The sequence below is a fragment of the Sorex fumeus genome, unplaced genomic scaffold (genome assembly GCF_029834395.1).
Source record: "Sorex fumeus unplaced genomic scaffold, SorFum_2.1 ptg000157l, whole genome shotgun sequence".
NCBI lineage: Eukaryota > Metazoa > Chordata > Mammalia > Eulipotyphla > Soricidae > Sorex > Sorex fumeus.
In genome coordinates this window covers 126,870-144,628 of record NW_026606214.1, presented here as the reverse complement: position 1 = coordinate 144,628, position 17,759 = coordinate 126,870, and the positions used below count along the sequence as shown (strand labels likewise).

The window sequence follows — 17,759 nt, the reverse complement described above, 5'->3', positions numbered from 1 at the left end:
CTCTCGCTCCAACAAACCCTATTTTAGAAATCCCTGGAATGAAGACTTCTTTATTATATTCAACAACTGTCTAAATGTTTCTTCTTGAATAAAACATGATTTACTATAAAATGCAAACTAGTTTTATCAGGGTTATAAACAGATGGCGCAGATTGTGATGGTAGGCAATACCCATATTTGCAACTCACCTTAACATTCTTCAGTCCCTTTTCAAAGAGGCTAAGCATCTCGGAGAGCTTGTTGTCAGAATGCACATTATAAATGGTTTGGCTGCGTTGCTGAAGCAAGCCAATGATGTATTCATTTTCAATCTGCTCGTGCATTTTGAACTCCTTAAAAGTAGCATACAGAGACTGCAGAAGAGCACGGAAGTCATTGTTGTTGGAAAAGTTCGTTTTCGAAAGCTAAATAAAAAAATTTGAAAGATACAATAAATATATGTGAATATGCACCACTAAGAAGTATTCAAACATATTCTGATTTAGTTTCATACATAACAAAACTCATTCTTATACTTGGTAGAAGTACAAATACAGGAAATTCATACATTAAGAAGTTACAATGACATGATTAAAAAAAAAAAAAGCACTATGCCAGGAAGTTACTGGTTTGCATTCTCAAACATTTGGTGATTTAAAAAAAAAATGATGCATGTGTGAATAAATTAGTTTCTTAAGTTAGGCCAGATCCAAAAAAAGGTACTTTAGATCAAATCTAAAATACCTTTACTTAAAGGGTATGGTGCCGCCAGCAGGTCAATCTGTACCTGTGAGGCGAGTGCATCAGCAGCCTGATGGCACCGTCAGACTTTCAGATACCCCAAAATTGCTGCTGTGCCTTTGGCCAGACTACAAAAACTTGGGGCAAAGTTTACCAAGAAAGTAAACGGCCAAAAGTTAGGTATGTGGGAGACACACCCACAAACCACCTCCGGCTCAATTATATATAATTGGAGGCATGGCCTCTCTGGTTCCTGATCGAACTGCTTAACGGCCATGATCCCAGAGACTCAGAGGCAAATCTCGGAACCCAAAGGCTTTTGGCAGAAACGCGTCCTGTTCCTGCAGTAAGTGACTAGGGCTGGGCCACTCCAGGTGGGAATAGGTTTCGTGCCTTGGCCTGCTCCCCTTGGCAGCCTGGTGATCGTCATCCTCCAGAGGCCACTGGACAGTCAGGTTTGGGCCTGCAGTAACGAGACACGCAGGGCCTCACCAGATGGGGGTGGAACCAGCCCTTTCCTCCCCATCCCAGTGAGACCTCGAGTTGCCGCCTACAAACGGCCTCTTTGGCTCCTGATCAAGCTGATTAATGGCCATGATCCCAGAGACTCAGAAACAAATCTCGAAACCCAAAGGCTTTTGGCAGAAATGCATCTGGACCATGGCTCCAGAGGCAAAAGGACTTAATCCAGAGCCCGGCAACTTGCAGCAGAAAAGTGAATGGACCATGCATTAAACTACAGCACCATGCCTCCCCGCGAGGGAAAGGGTGTTGCTCCCTTCCGCCTTTCTCCCGTCAGCAGCAAGGTGGCCGCAGCCTCAGAGCTTATTGGAAAGCCAGGTATAAGCTGGCGGTGACAGGGCAACTGCAGTCTCATGGGAAGAGGGGCGGTACCGGCTCATCCTTCACACCCAATGGAGGTCACGAGTTGCCCCCCACGAGCGGCTCTCCAGGCACGGCCATGGCTCCAGAGGCAAAAGAACTTAATCCAGAGCCCGGCAGCTTACAGCAGAAAAGTGAATGGACCAAGCGTTAAACTACAGCGCCATGCCTCCCTGGGAGGGAAAGGGTGTTGCTCCCTTCCGCCTTTCCCCCTCCCCCCCACCTTCCATCCCCCCACCGACATCCCCGCAGCAAGGTGGCCGCCACTGCCTCAGAGCTTATAGGAAAGCCAGGTATGAGCCGGCGGTGACAGGGCAACTGCAGTCTCATGGGAAGGGGGGCAGTACCAGCTCGTCCTTCACGCCCTACCAAGGTCCGAAGTTGCCCCACACGAGCAGCTCTCCAGCACAGCCATAACACCAGATGCACAGAAACCAATCTCATAATTATCTGGCTCTTTGCAGAAATCCAAAATTGTGTGGCCGCAATAGTGGCCGTGCAACATTATATGATTCTCATAACTGGCTATAGAAAACAAAGTATTTCACAATGCCTTTTTAGCAATTCTGATTGTTGGGGGGAAATTCTAAACAATAATGGTGCATCTTTTGTCGAAATAATGAATGTAATCAATGTAAAGAAGAGTTAAGTGGAAATCATCTGCCTCACAGGCATTGGGAGGGATGGGAGGGGGGTATATTGGGGTTCTTGTTGGGGAAAAAGGGAGAGGTGTTTGGTCATTGTAAGATCGAGACTTAAACCTGAAAGCTTAGTTACTTCTCCCACAGTGATTCAATAAATAAATATAAGACGAAAAATAAATAAAACTATGAAAGAAAAAAAAAAGTAAGGTGGAGTTCATGCCCAATTCAATCAGCTAATCAGTGTCTGAATAAATAGCAGTACTACTACATAAAAAAAAACCTTTGCTTTTATATATGCTAAACAGAATACTACAACTGTATGTAAAAACTAATGTAGCTATATAAAGTAGGATAATATGGTTACTTTGTTCAAAATATTCTTTATGCTATATTATTTTTACAATGTAGACATTTAAAAAATACTCCACGGTAGTTGGTTTAAACTTCTTATCAAGAAGAGTCTGTTTTGGGGGCCAGAAACAGAACAGTGGGTGGGGCATTGGCCTTGCAAGTAGCTAATTCATCACCAGCACTCCTTATGGTCCCTTGAGCCAACCAGGGATCACCCCTGAGCACAGAGCCAGGAGTGCACTTAATTTATTTATCAAAATAATAAATTGTAGTCTGTGATCTTTTCAGGAAGCAACTGTAAAACATTAGTTGCTAAAACATTAGGTAAACTTAAGGAGATTAATTTTAGGAAAGAAAACTGAGGGAAAATTCATGGTCTATAATAAAAAAATTAGTATTTTTCTGGGGAAGAGTCACTGCAAGAGTACAATGAAATACATGGTAAACTGAAGCACTAAAAAGTATGCGCACTTGAAGATGCCGAACAATTTAAATTCTGCCATTTGATGAGAAAATGACTATGCTGATTTAACTTACATTTGATAGGAAATCATATTCTCATGTTTAAAGTATACAATCAAGAATTCTGGCTCAAATCATAAGTTCAAATATTCAACACCTCCCCTCATTACCTCTACTGTCCTAGTAAAGCTACCTTTTATTGTATCATTTGACATATCGAATACTCTCGGTAGCTTGCCAGGCTCTCCGAGAGGGGCGGAGGAATCGAACCCGGCTCGGCTGTGCTGGCTGCGTGCAAGGCAAACGCCCTACCACACAGTAACAAGCAGTCTCACAATGGAGACGTTACTGGGCCCGCTCAAGCAAACCGGTGAACAACCGGAGGACAGTATTTATTGTATCAATTCCAGTTGCAAAGTTCGTTTTCAGGGGGAAAATCTGATTAGGTTCAAAAATGACAGGTACGTGGAAGGAGAGAATCTACTGATATCATACTTGCTAAACTTGCTTTAAATTCAGATCTAGTATTCCTAAAATGGACTATAGTCTAAGCTGTGTGAATCACCTGTTTTGAGCAGTGATAGGCACATAACAAAGTACCAGAAAAGATGACTAACTTCTGATGCGAACTATTTCATTATCTGTAACTGAATTCACTAAGCATCTTCTGTAAATGGCTATGTGGAGTAGGTACTGGGAGTCTTGGAGGCTAGAGAGATCATACAGGGTTAACCATTATCACCCCAAGCAGCCTACCCAGGTAAGAAAACCCAGCACCACCTATACACCCCGGTACCAACAGGGGTCACACTTGAGCAAAGAGCCAGGAATAGCCCTGAGCACCTTTGGGTGTGGTCCAAACTCCACTCCAAGAAAGTCTTACAGAAAGCCAGACCTAGAGTCAGATTCTCCAGGCTCAGGTCCTGGTTCTGTTCAGCTATGTAGGCCTGGGGAAACTATTTTCCTTCTTCCATAGCTTAGATTTTCCTTAGTGCTCAATGGGAGTAAACAGCACTGCCTTATTTTATATGGTTGTTCTGAGAGGAAAATGAATGGTGCTACGTAAATGTTGGCAATTGTGATTTTGAAAATTAACCATTTTTAAAAACTCATTTACTTTTACTCCACTCAATTACGTAATGAGCAGCTAATATTGGTGAGACACTGTTCCTAGCAGTTGGGATATACAAGTAAACTAAATAACTCTGCCTTATGGAACTTACATTTCCGTGAAGTAAAAGAAGACACAAAGAATCGTAGTAGACACAACCCACTAAGCAAATTATCTCGAACGAGTGGGCAACTTTTTCTTATAAAAGGCAAAATTGTAAGTACTTTTAAGTTCTGCTGGGCACTCTCTATAACAACTATTTAATTCAGCCGTCACAGCACAAAGGTAGCCGCACAAATGTAGCTAGCTGTATTTCAATAAAGCTTTATTCGTGACACTGAAAAATCAAAGAATTTCTCAGGTCATAAAGTTTTCTTTTGGATTTTCCAACCATTTACAAACATAAGACCCAATCTTAAATGTTCATCTTTTTTTCTTTCCTTTTTTTTTCAGTAATACCAAAGGACCAGACCCAGAGCCTGACCCAAAGCTTGTGTTCCACCACTAGGCCACTTCTCATCCCTGTACCTTAGTTCTTGAGTATGAAAATAACATGCAGGATGGATTTAGTCAAGCCAAAGCTATATATTTTATCCTAAGAAATGCCACACAAGATCACAACAAAATTCACTAGTGGCGAATCTCATCAAATACTATCAAATAGTATTTATTTAGAAAATATTAAGAATGACTCAGAATAAATGTCAAAAAAGGGAACAATAACAGCTATAAATTTTCTCTGAAGAGATGACAAAAATGTAATTAATGCACTTATGAGTTAAGAAAAATATCTTAAAAGACATGTAGAAATTTCACATATGTTCCAGTGAACTCCTTAAAAGATTTAATAACAAACTAAAGGAAAGATGTGATTCCAGTCACAGGCTGAGACCAAAATCAAACACATAATAGGACTCTCTTATGCTGCTTAGTTGGGAACCCAGCTCTGCCAAGCAGTCACTAACCTTTTCTGTACCTCAGTTTCTTCATCAGTAAGATAAGGTCAATATATTAACTATTCCTAGGGGGTTTATGATTATTTAATGAGTTAAAAAAACACAGATCAGATATAAAGCCATAAGAGGTGCTTGTTTTTTTTTTCTTATTTAGCACAAATAAAACTATCTTCTAGAAACCCTTACTCAGCCCAAATCTGTTTCTACTCCACTTGAAAAGAGCCAATGATTTTTACCCTGGTTTCTAAGATCAGTAGATTTAGCAGTTATAATAACCAAAGTATATACAATTTAACTATGTAAAAATCTGTTTATATAAGTAGTTCTCAATATTTTTGTTTGCAAAGCTATTTAAACATATAGCTGTGACTAAGAAAAGAATAGACGTAGGCATGTATCGTCTCTGAAATATACCTGGCCTATGATACACTAGGCATGATGCTAAATATTCTTCTTTTTTTTCATTAATTACACTAAAATTTTATTTTGACTTTCTTAGGGTTTTTTGGGGGGAGTTTTTTTTTTAATTTTTTTATTTTGATGCTAAACATTCTTAAATGTTATTTAATTCTTAACAATCCCTGGAAGTAGGTATTTTAATTCCCATTTTGTAGGTGAAAAACAGTAACAACAGCAACAAACTGAGGTTCAGATCAAATAATTTCCCCAAAACCACACAAATTGTTGACAACAAAATAGAAATCAAATCTCTATGACTAGGTCCTTGCAAGATACATTGTTAGTCCCCATCATAAAACTATCTTCTCAGATCCAACTGGGCAATCTGTCCGAAAGAATGCTTGTTCTAAAGGAACAGTTCTCACCAGATAGTGGTCAAGATCTGGAGACATTTCTGGTTGACACCACTACCACTACTACTGACCTCTGCGGGGTAAACGCCAGGGATTGGAATAAACATTCTACAGTGCTGGAATAGCCCCCACAACAAAGAACCGTCTGTCCCAAAATGCCCTGAGTGCTGCAGCTGAGAAATGCTATGCTAAAGGGATTTTGCACACATTTCTAACCACAGCTACCTTCAGTATGAAATACAATGTAAGCCACGTGCACCACAAGTTTCAGCAAACCTTATTTCCCTCTCATCTGTGATATAGGAAGTATTTCCCTTTCCTTTTAAGTTTTTGTTTGGGGACAACACCCAGTGATGCTCAGGGGTTACTCCAGGCTCTGCATCCAGGAACTACTCCTGGCTGTGCTCAGAAGACCATATGGGATACTCCAGCATGGAAGCCAGGGAGGGCACACTCAAGGCAAGCACCTCCCCGCTGTACTATCTCTCCAGCTTAGTTTCTTTTTGGGAAAAAAAAATGTGTTTCTGACGGACAAAACTAATTTTATGAGCCAACTGAAAAACTACTATAAAGGATATGCTTCTATACCACCAATGAACACTTCACTCTGAGTACACATTCAACAACCTGTAGAGAAACCTATATCGAAGATTAACAAATAACCAGGCACATGTAACCTCCCACACTTGAAAAGAACTTGGGCCTGGTGCAATAGTACAGCAGGTAGGTGCTTCTTTGCATACAGCCCACCCAGGTTTGATCCTCAGTATTCCAATTGGTTCCCTGAGCACTTCCAGGAGTGATCCAAGAGCACAGTCAGGAGTAAGCCCTGATAACTACTGGGTATGTTCCAAGCCCTCCACCCACCCTCCCAAAAATTTTTTTAAAACTTAACTCCCGACAGCACAGCTGGTAGGGCTTGCACGAGGATGACCTGGCAAACTCCAGTTCGATTCCTCCACCCCTCTCAGAGAGCCTGGCAAGCAACCGAGAGTATCTCACCGGCATGGCAAAGCCTGGCATCTACCCATGAGGTATTCGATATGCCAAACACAGTAACAAGTCTCACGATGGAGACGTTACTGGGCGCACTCGAGCAAATCAATGAACAATGGGAGGACAGTGCTATAGTGCTAACGCTTTTCTGACAATCTCAAACCCTCAGCATCAGATCAAAGAAACTATGACAACAACCTGAAATCTTACAGCCTGGCTTCAAATTGGGTTGCGAAAGCATTATTTAAGAGATTAGCTATGAATGCCTAACAAGACCCCTGATTTTATTATCCAAAACAAGTTTTACTTCTGTCTACCCAGTCAGAATAACAGAATACTTAAAAGAAGGCTTATACTCAGTAACTCCCCGATCAACTTACTTTACCTACAGAGAAACTATAACCATGGGTGACATGTTCTGCAAAAGCACCACACAGCTAGAAAACACAGCAGAACCAATACATGTGAGTGAGAGAAGAGAGGCAAATCCCAAGATTAAAGTTCAGGCTCCCCTAATTACCAACTGAGTGGTTGGGTAAGTTTCTTAACCACTGAATCTGTTCCTTCATCTTTAAATGAAGGATAATACTTGTCTTGCAGGGATATTATGAGGATTAAAAGAAATAACTTAAGCATGCAGTAAGAACTCATTAAATTCCTTTTTTCCTTCCTCTCCAAGCTCCCAATTTAATACTCCAATAAATCAATCTTTCCAATGACAGGTAACAGCTCATACAAGTATCGGGAAAAAACAAAACTAAAGGAATTCTTCACAATGCTATACTTGTTCAATGTTCTAAATAAAGTAAGTAAAGTAAAGGCCCTCCCGTTGATCATCGATTTGCTCGAGCAGGGCCAGTAACGTCTCCATTGGAGACTTTGTTGTTACTGTGTCTGGCATATCGAATAATGTTCTAAATATGTTCAAATTATTGAGTTATTTCCTAAGATATTGATTTTTTTTTTAAAAAGTCCTTTCTTTATAAACTTAATAAAATAGATGGCACTTTTAAAACCCTTACCTGCAAAATTTGGGTTCGCCATAAGTTTTCTACCACTTGAGTGTTCTACAACTGGCTCACGGACGAGTGTAGGAATTTCCTTATTAATGGTATCTTTATTACCACCTATTTTGTTCTCGGAAAATGAGTTCAGAGGACGGGCTGTAAAATCACTCCTGCCGCTTTAATACAAAGCTAATCATAAACCTGCCTGAGCCTCTACCATACCACACTTGGATTGCAACCCTAACACAAACCTCCGAGTATCAACTCCTGAAGAATTGGGACCACACACCTCACACTGCTGGCACAAGCTGTAACTGGACTAGCTACTCCATGCTCGGCCGCAGACCAGAGTTAAGTGAGAACACTGACAAAGGGGAGACCAACTGGGAAAATGTTCTCCAGTGCAAAATTTGTATTGAAACCTCCCAGCTCGGAAGGCTAACGAATTAGCAAAGGTTTCACAAAAGATAACTGGCAGCAGCAGAGAAGGGCTGGAGCAAAAGGCTGGCACCAAGGGCAGGTACTTGCTTTGCACGTGAAAGGTATGGTGGGACACCCAGCACCAGTGCCCCTACAGGAGCTAGGAGTGACCCCCACCTGAGCACAGAGTACAAATTAGGTATTAAGCAGCATTGTTTTAAATGCCTTACGACTTTAGAACATATGCAGAATTTGTTCTTCTAAGGAAATCAGACTAAGCGCGTAGTCAAACTAATGCAAGTAAATAAAGGGATGCTTTTAAAATATACTTAAGGAAAAGGGGGGAGGGGGTCATGGGGTGATGAGGTGCAAAGAAGCCGAGTCTACCTTTGCATACAGGCGGAGGACCAGGGCCAGTCCCCCACACCACAGGGTCCCCAGAACACTGCAAGGAGCAGCCCCTCAAACTCAGAGAGGGATCACTTCTGAGCACTGGGTATGGCGCCAAGATAAAGAAATTAATATACTGTACCTACGGAGCTCAATACTGGAAATAAAACTGACTTCCTTCCCGGGCATTCACTGTCAATCTTAAAATATCATGAAATAACGAAATTCTCATTTCATAAAGCTTTTCTGTACGCAGTTTGAGTTGGACCTGCTTGGTCCATAAAACCAAATGATGAGGACAAATCTAAGGTGACCAATGAATAAAAACAAATGGTCCCTTGGGAATATGCAGTCATCACAAAATACTTTTCCACTCGCGCTCCCAAAGGACTCCTAGGAGAGATTTCCACCAGCTATTGGTACAGAAAAGAAATCTGGGTGCAGAATTCCTACGCAGGGTATGGGTCTTTTTTTTTCTTTTCATCCTTAAATCACCTTGGTCTTTGAGACACAGTTCAGGAAACTGAACTTTTAATCTTCTTGATGAATATATACAGCAGTCTCATTAAGTACAGCTAATTACTTTGGAATTAGTGATTATTCTGACTTGTGCTATGACACAGTAAGCTGCTTTTTGTGATTACAAGCAGAAAAGTATTAAATATTAAAAAGAATCGATTCACACGATTAAAAATAAGACTGTGTTTTCAGTTTGAGTACCGGGTACTGACACACAAAACTAGTGAATGACTTTTAAAATTGCTGTAAATGGCTAGTCCAGTCCGGACTCAAACTGAGATTCCTAACTATTCTGGAAGACCAGCTCATAATGATTTGGAAATCTGATGAGCGCCACAACCCGCCTCGGGAAGACATGCGAGGCACAGAAACTGCCAGCTTCACAGTACCCACCCCCTTCGCCTTGGCCTAAACTGGCAAGAGGACATCAGAGTCCATCAGCCATCACCAACTTTCCCTTCTTGATTCTGTGCAACTGAAAAGAAAACATGACCAAAAAGTAATTCCTCCCGACACTGTTCTTTCGGCATGAAGGATTCCGTCTCCCTACCAGTTCAAAAGCCAAAGCGTTCGAAAACAGCGCCGCAGCACAGCTAACCTCCAAATTCAGGGTCGCAGCAAGGCGTGTCCTCACCCAGGTGTACCGGCCGTCCCATGCCCAGCCCTGCGGGCGACGGGGCGCTCACCCTCGGCGTGCACAGGGCTCACCTGGGACCTTCGACTTAAGACTCGAAGGCGCCTGGAGATGGTTCCAGGGGTGCGTGAGGGAGTTAGCGGCTCCCCTGGCACCGCCTGCTCCTCCAGTCCGGCAGTGCTCCCTCCTTCCCCCACCCGTAATACACCGAGCTTCGTGAAAAACAAGCATTTGGAAGTGTGGGTCCCGCCTTCAGAGGCCCGGGCTTTCGTTTCTGGGGGCACCGGGAGTGTGAACCGCCCTGGAGGATGAGCACCACCGCCCCGGCCGGCGCGGGCCCCGGAACTGGCAAGGGAACCTGGGGGTCTTCGAGGAGGCACGTGCAGGAGCGAAGGGGGGGCGGGGTCAGCCCTGAACACCTGACACCTGGCAGCCCCCAGCACCCCCAGGGGGCCTCTCAAGCCCGGTCCGCTGCACGCTGCCGGAGTTGGGGGGGGGGGGGGGCTTCCAAGTTGCTTGCTGCGCTCCTGCTCGCCCGGGCCAAGAGGCGTTTCTCGGGGCCCAGGGTGGGCTGCCGCGGGGCGGTCTCCGCAGAGGTGGGCTTCCCGCCCCCAGCGACCGACTTCCACGGCGTCCTGGGCGGCGCAGTCGAGTCACGCCTGCAGCCAGAGGCCCCCGTCCCTGCCCAGGTGCCCCCGCGGCCCCGCCGCCGCACCCCTGCAGGGAGGGAGGGGGCCCGGCAAGTTGGCGGGCGGCGGCGCGCGAGCGGCCGGGGATGCTGGGGCCAGAAGTGGCCGAGCGGGAAAGGCCCGGGGCCTCGCCCGGGGTCGCGCTCGGGGTCGCGCTCGGGGCCTCGCCCGCCGCCCCCCGCGAACCCGGGCTCCTCCCCGGGGCCCGGCCTGAAGAGACGCGCGGGGGGGGGGGGGGGCTCGCACACGCACTCGGGGGCCCTCCGGCTTAGGCGGGCCGGGCCGGGCCGGGCCGAACCGAGCCGAACCGAGCCGGGCCGGGCCGGGCGGCGCTGACAGCTGCGCGGGCGGCGGCGGCTCCGGCGCGCGGCGCAGGCCCCAGGCCCGGGCGGCCCCCGCGGCCCCGCGCCCCCGCGCCCCGCGGCCCGCTACCTTGTCGCAGTAGCGCCCCACCAGCTGCTTCATGCGCCAGTGCGGCGCCGTGAACACGTCCACCTCCTCGGGGAAGGGCGCCATCGCCGCGGCCCCGGCCGCCCCGCCGCCGCCTCGCCATAGACACCCTCGCCGCGGGCAGAGGCGGCGCGCCCCCTGCGCATGCGCCCGCCCCGTCGGCGCGCGCGCCCGCGAGGCCGGGCGGGCGGGCACGCGCGGGCCGCCGCCGCCGCCGCCGCCGCCGCCGCCGTGGGGGAGCGCGGCCCACGTGACCCGGCGCGCGGCGGGAGCCCGCGGCGCCCCGCAGCCGCCGCCCGCCGCCTCCCGCGGCCCTTTGGTGCGGCCGGCGGGGGCCGGGGGGCGGCCAGAAGCCGAGGCCTTTCTCGCGTGGGAGAACACGAGAGACACGCATCGCCGGGAAGGGTTTGTTTTCGGGGCGCTCCCGGCGAGTCAGGCGTTGCGGCCCACGCCGCCCAGCACCGTGGCCGGAGTGAGAGCCGAGCACTGTAGCCAGAGAGCCGGGCACTGTGACTGGAGTGCGGGGCTGAGCACTGTGATCAGAGAGCCGAGCACTGTGGCCGGAGACCTGAGCAATGTGGCCAAGCACCGTGACCAGAGTGAGAGCTGAGCACCGTGACCCAAGAGGGGTCTGGGTCCCGGGGTGCTCCGGGGCCGGGGTGACATGCCCTGCATGCCTCGGCCCTCGCCAACAGCCCTCACCTCCCCCCTCCAGCCCCCTGCCCTCCCTTCGTGCCACCCTGGGGTCAGGTCCTTGCACTGGGGGGCTCCGAGGCCCCACGCGTCACGTGGCATTCAGAGGAGGAACCCACAGCGCAGCAGGAGTCAGGCACCCGGGTGCCACAGGGTGACAGTGCCCAGCCCCAAGGCTTTAGGGTGGGACAGAGCGGGTCTGGGCACAGGAGGGTCGCGCACTGCCCGCCCGGCTTTTTCAGTAGAGGCACAGAGAGGTTGGCCTGGCTCTTTCCTGGGGGTCACTTGGGAACCGCCATCGGGGCCCCCCAACACACTGGGAGCCGTTAGGGGGCTTGGGGCACCCTCCTCAGCCCTCTGCTGGCTGCCCAGGACACTTGAGGGGTGGGAGTCGGTGACCGGGGTTGTACTGGCCACAAACTCCCCGAGGCCAGAACCAATCACGTTCCTCCCCAACCTGGGAAGCATTTTGGTTTGGGGTCAGGCCATGCTGGGCAGTGACCCCGAGGCCTCCACACCAGCAAGCCTCATGCTCCAGCTCATGGACTCTCTCTCCCAGTTTCCTGCTCTAGTACTTGAATTCGTTCTGATCTACTATCCCAGGAATGTAGGCTTGGACCTCAGGCAAACCCTCTGGGTAGGAAAATAAGTGTCTTTCTGTTACCCTTAGGACAATGCCTATCATAGTTATTAGAACCTACTTAGTGCATAGAAGGAAGGAGGGAGGGAGGGAGGGAGGAAGGAGGGAAGGAAGGAAAAAAGAAAGGAAAGAAAGAGAGAGAGAGAAAGAGAGAAAGAAAGAAAGAAAGAAAGAACATTCCAGCATGCCTTGCACGCACTTGACCAGGGTTCGATCCCTAGTATCCCATATGGTTCCCTGAGAACTGCCAGAATTGGTCCCTGAGCATAGAGTCAGGAGTAACCTCCAGGTACCTCTGGTGTGAACCCCCTCACCCCCACCTCCCGCCCCCAAAATTAGGGATGAAAGAGGAAGGATGCCCATGGCATTCCATCGTTTCCTCATTCTAAACTACCTTTTGACGCACAGGTGGGGTTCTCTTACCCCTGCACCTGTTTCTGTGTTGTTCACTCTTGAGCCACCAGATGAGCCTGAGAGAGTGTGGAACAATGAGGACCCTGCGCACTCACCCAGTTTCAGAGGCTGAAGTTCACCGAAAGGCCCTCGCAGTCACTGCACCCCGATCACGTCAGGGAATTTGTTTAAGATGACAAAATGAAATGAAGAGCTCGGGGAGAAAAAGGCCTGTGGGCCATTATTCTTTTTGAAAGAAGCTGTTCGCGTGAGCTCCAAATGCTGAGTTCTAGAGCAGTTAATCATCTGGTCCAAAATAAATGATTGATCTACAGTAAACTTTAGCCCTACACGAAGACTTAGATCCCTGAAGTATAGTTCCTGTAGGTTACTGCAAATACAGCAGAACAGCAACATTATTATGGCCAAGGTGATTGCTTTAATCACCTCTGATTTCCTCCAGGATAGGACAGTGAAGGAATTATAACAGACCACGCAGCTATTGGCCACCACAGAGAGTCTGGATAAGACATCTGACAGGGTGGTGAAAATCCTCCGTGTGAAGCCTGGTGAACTGGCAGTTTTTTCTTTCCTGCTCGCTTTCACTCTGGACACCTGCATGCTGGGGGCATGGGGTTGATGCCAAATCATTTCCTGATCTAAAAATATGATGACACCTGGCCTCTTCCGCTAGTGTTTTGCAGTCCTGGTTTTGAGGGCCCTGGAGAGGGTTGCTGGTCAGGGGAAGGCCACTCTAAGGCAACTGCTTTTTTTTTTCCCAGTTCATGACACAGCACTTTCTCCCATAAATGGGTTAATTGTGAAAACAGCAATGAAAAAAAGAGTTGCTGTTGCAAAACAGTCGGATTCCCAGGGCTGTGTCACTACCAGAGTTGATTTCACTGTCAAAACAACCAACCTACAATCTCTGCATCCAGACAGAGGAAAGAGTGAGCATTTTAACAGAGAGAATGGCGAGTGAAAGACAAGAGCACTGGCTTAAAATGAGTGCCAAGACGACTTAGTTTTTTTTTCCTTTAGGGCTGGAGCGATAGCACAGCGGATTTGGCATTTGCCTTACATGAGGCCAACATGGCTGACCCGGGTTCGATTCCTCGGCCCCTTTCAGAGAGCCCAGCAAGCTACCAAGAGTATCTTGCCCCCACGGCAAAGCCTGGCAAGCTCCCTGTGATGTATTCGATATGCCAAAAACAATAAAACAAGTCTCACAATTTGTTGTGAGACGTTACTGGTGCCCGCTCGAGCACATCGATGAACAACGGGAGGACAGTGCGACAGTGCAACCTTTAGGATACTTTCTATGTGAATGGACCGCAGAAAATGGTACATATTGAGACCAACAGTTTGCCCAAAATCCTTTTGTGTGTGTGTGTGTGTTCAGCCTTATCATGAAGGCTATTTCTTCATTGATTTTACTACATGATGACAGATGAGTTGCTGTGTGCGTTGACTTGGTAAAGCTGCCAGGATAGAACACCACAGCCTGGGTGGTTGAACAAGAGCTATTTGTCTCCTGGTTCTGGAGCCTGACAAAGATGTCAGTAGTTTTGGTTTCTTCTGTGGCCCGCTTCTCCCTGTGACTTGCAGTGATCTCACCTGGCCTTCCTGCTCTCACCACTTCATTTTAACTGAATCATCCCTGGAAAGGTCCATCTTCAAAGCATCTCCAAACACAGTAACAAGTTTCACAATGGAGAAGTTACTGATGCCCGCTTGAGCAAATTGGTGAACAATGGGAGGACAGTGCTACAGCGCCACGGTAGGACTGGTCAGTGGCTGGTCAGTGGTGTGGAAGGTGGAGGGAAGTTAAGATAGAGGAGGGTCCATTATGGCAAGACTAGTTGGAAATGATCACTCTGGACAAGAACTGAGTGTTGAAAGCAGGTAAGGGGAGAGACCTGATAACTTTCAGCATCTGTACTGCAAACTGTAATGCCTAAAATGAGAGAGAGAGAGAGAGAGAGAGAGAGAGAGAAGAGGTGCCTGCTATAGAGGCGGGCTGCGGCGGTGGGGAAGGGGTGGGAGGGAAACTGGGGACACTGGTGCTGGGAAATGACACTGGTGGACGGGTGGGTGTCGGAACATTGTATGACTGAAACGCAGTCGTGAACAATTTTGCAATGCTCTATCTCATAATGATTTAAAAAATAAAAACCTAAAAAGGCCTAATCTCCAAAATACACCCACATTCTGAGAGTACTGGTTTTCCAAATAAGAATTTGGGAAGACATAATTCAGTCCAACAATAACAGAAGGTTTTATATAGGGACAAGACACGGGGAAACACACAATGTCCCCCTATCGGTTACTGGCTATTGATAAGTGGTAACATGCCTTTTCAGTCAGAAAATGTTCATCTGTTCATAAGCATAAGATAGATAGATTTGTTTGTTGATCTTGACTGAAATCAAGATTATCACTTGTCAAAAAAATGTAGAAGACTCTTAACAATGTGCTCTTGTGTTTTCTTTCAAACAAAGATCTTGATTTCTATAATGACACAGCAGAACCTTGTGAGCAGAGGTCCCGGGGAAGGGAAGCATCTAGAAGTTTTTTTCAATATATATTATTTAAATATGTATCCTTGGGTGCAGTTTTAGCATCTTACTATGTTTACCTACGCTTTTCCAGTGATAAATTTTGTTAGTACATTTTAAAAGAGTTTGGCAACACAGAACATTCTGACCCTGTGCCAGGCTGTCTTCACTGGGGCAACTCAGGGGGTGGGCGGGTTTAGTTTCCCTCCCCACCCCAGCAGAACCCCAGCAGCCAAAAACCTTCAGAGCCCAAGGCCACTCTCCACAGGCTCGGACGAGCCTCACCTACGAGGGAACCTGCAGAAAAACCCAGGTATGCAGGACCCGTGACTGAGATCTCCAAGTCTGCTCGGGTCGGGACTGGGCCTCCTCCCCCCAGCTCCCCAGTTTTCCAGTAGTTTGGCAGACACCCACAACCTGCCCCTGGTGCCACATAATCTCACCAACGAACGGCCAAGACTCAGAGACCATGAAATAAAGCTCCCAGAGGACAGCAACACACAACATCGTGAACCTCTCATACTCTCGCCCACCGATGTATCAAAAGTAGTACACATTTGTTTGGGTTTAATATACATGCTTGGAATCTCTTCTACAAGGGCTTTAATGGCCCCAGGATGAACTACACAATCTTCACACACTTTCCTCTTATGTTAGTGGGAAGGTGCACTGTGGTGGGATTGGTATTTGAATCTTAATGAATGAACTGTAATGAACAACTTTTTAAAAATAAAAAAATTTTAAAAATGAATTTGTCAGCAACAAAATAGTAGGAATATAAAAGGAGAAAAAGGTGGAGTTTTGTTCTGTTTGGGGACCATACCCAGCTGATCCTGGGTCTTACTCCTGACTCTGCACTCAGGAATCACTCCCAGTGAGCTCAGAGGACCTGAGTATGGTGTGCAGAGTGTCAAACCTGGATCAGCTGGGTCAGCTGTGCAAGGAAGCACCTTCCCCAGGTGCCTGTAGTCCACCCTTCCAAGTTTGACTATTTCCAATCAGTAGCAGCAACGCTAATTATACGTAGAGTCGCGTTTTGCTTATTCACCATTCTATTCACCTTTATGGCCGATCTGCTCCATCTCTGGTCACTGTTCAAAAGGCCCTTTACTCCGTACCCACCTTTGTTTTGTTTTATGTTTGTTTTGTTTTGGAGCCACACCCAGCAGTGCTCAGGGGTTACTCCTAGCACCACACTAAGGAATTACTCTTAGCTGGGAGATGACATGAGGTGTGGGGGATAAACCCAGATTAACTGGGTGTAAGGCAAATTCCCCCACTGTACTATCTCTCTGAGCACCTGCATCCACCTTTATTTCAGGACTGGAAGCACTTTAAGGCTATGGACACTGTTTTTAATGACGCTGGGGAAACAGGATTGAAGGCTGGGAATGTGACTCACATGGCAGAACATAGGCCTAGCATGCCTGAGGCCCTGGGTTCAAGCCCAGCATCACATGGTCACCTGTGCCCCACGGGGGATAGCCTGGTGGCCCTTAAACACCACGAGTACCACTGACCCAAACCCCTCTGGGTAGTAGCCCAAAGTCAATAAAACAAACCCAGATCAAAATTGTACATACGGGGCTGGAGTGATGGAACAGTGGGTAGGGCATTTACCTTGCACGGGTTCGATCCCCGGCATCCCATAGGGTCCCCCAAGCACTGCCAGAAGTAATTCCTGAGTGCCTGAGCCAAGAGTAACCCCTGTGCACCACTGGGTGTGACACAAAAAGAAAAAATATTGTACATACAGTATGACGCTCATCACGTTTACAAAAATACAGAAAAACAAATGGAAATGAGGCAAAATATGAACCATTGTCTTCCCAAGTGCTGAGGACGGTAGGTGATCCCCTCCCCCTTGAAACCTTCCCATTCTGCCTAATGGCTCAAACCAGCAGGTTATATTTTCCATGTCAGAAATACAGAAACAAGTACCATGGCAATATTGTGATGACCACTACATATTTTATATATCCGTGTCAAAGGACCAAAAGGAAACATATCAAATATTGACCATGGCTGTCTTCGCTTGATAAGACCGTGTCTTCAGGGAGTGCGGGGAGCTACTGTTTTCTCATAATCTTCCCCAGACTGGAAGCCACTTGACTGTTACTTGCATTGTAAACCGAAGTCACCCACAGGGTCCTCTTCACTGCAGTTAGGTCTCCCTGGCCAGCCAAAACTGGGGACAAAATTCACGCAGTTGTTAAGAAACGGGATGGGGTGAGGGGACACCCACTGCACTGCAAGGGCTCCTGTTCATGCTCAACCTCCCGGCCCAGAACTTGAGCACATTTTGGAGCCTGCACTCCTCGCTGACGGGGCACTTTTTCTGTGGAGCCCTTCCTGTCTGTAAGTGATTCCCTGGCAGCTCATGTGAGAAAGAGAAATGCCTGGACTCATCCTGCCTCTGTAGGATAACAGAG

General features: G+C 47.3%; 1 protein-coding gene across 2 annotated transcripts in view; it reads right to left on the bottom strand.

The window, feature by feature from the left end:
* FBXL5 (F-box and leucine rich repeat protein 5) overlaps nucleotides 1-11,150 on the bottom strand; it is a 43,945-nt gene extending 32,795 nt beyond the window's left edge. For both annotated transcript variants that reach the window (XM_056107289.1, XM_056107290.1), the window contains exons 1-2: nucleotides 11,026-11,150; nucleotides 189-404 (exon numbers count right to left, since the gene is read on the bottom strand). In XM_056107289.1, coding sequence (XP_055963264.1) covers nucleotides 189-404; nucleotides 11,026-11,109 — 300 coding nt within the window. In that variant the 5' untranslated portion in view covers nucleotides 11,110-11,150. The remainder of the gene's footprint in view (nucleotides 1-188; nucleotides 405-11,025) is intronic.
* Between the last annotated feature and the right edge of the window lie 6,609 nt (nucleotides 11,151-17,759).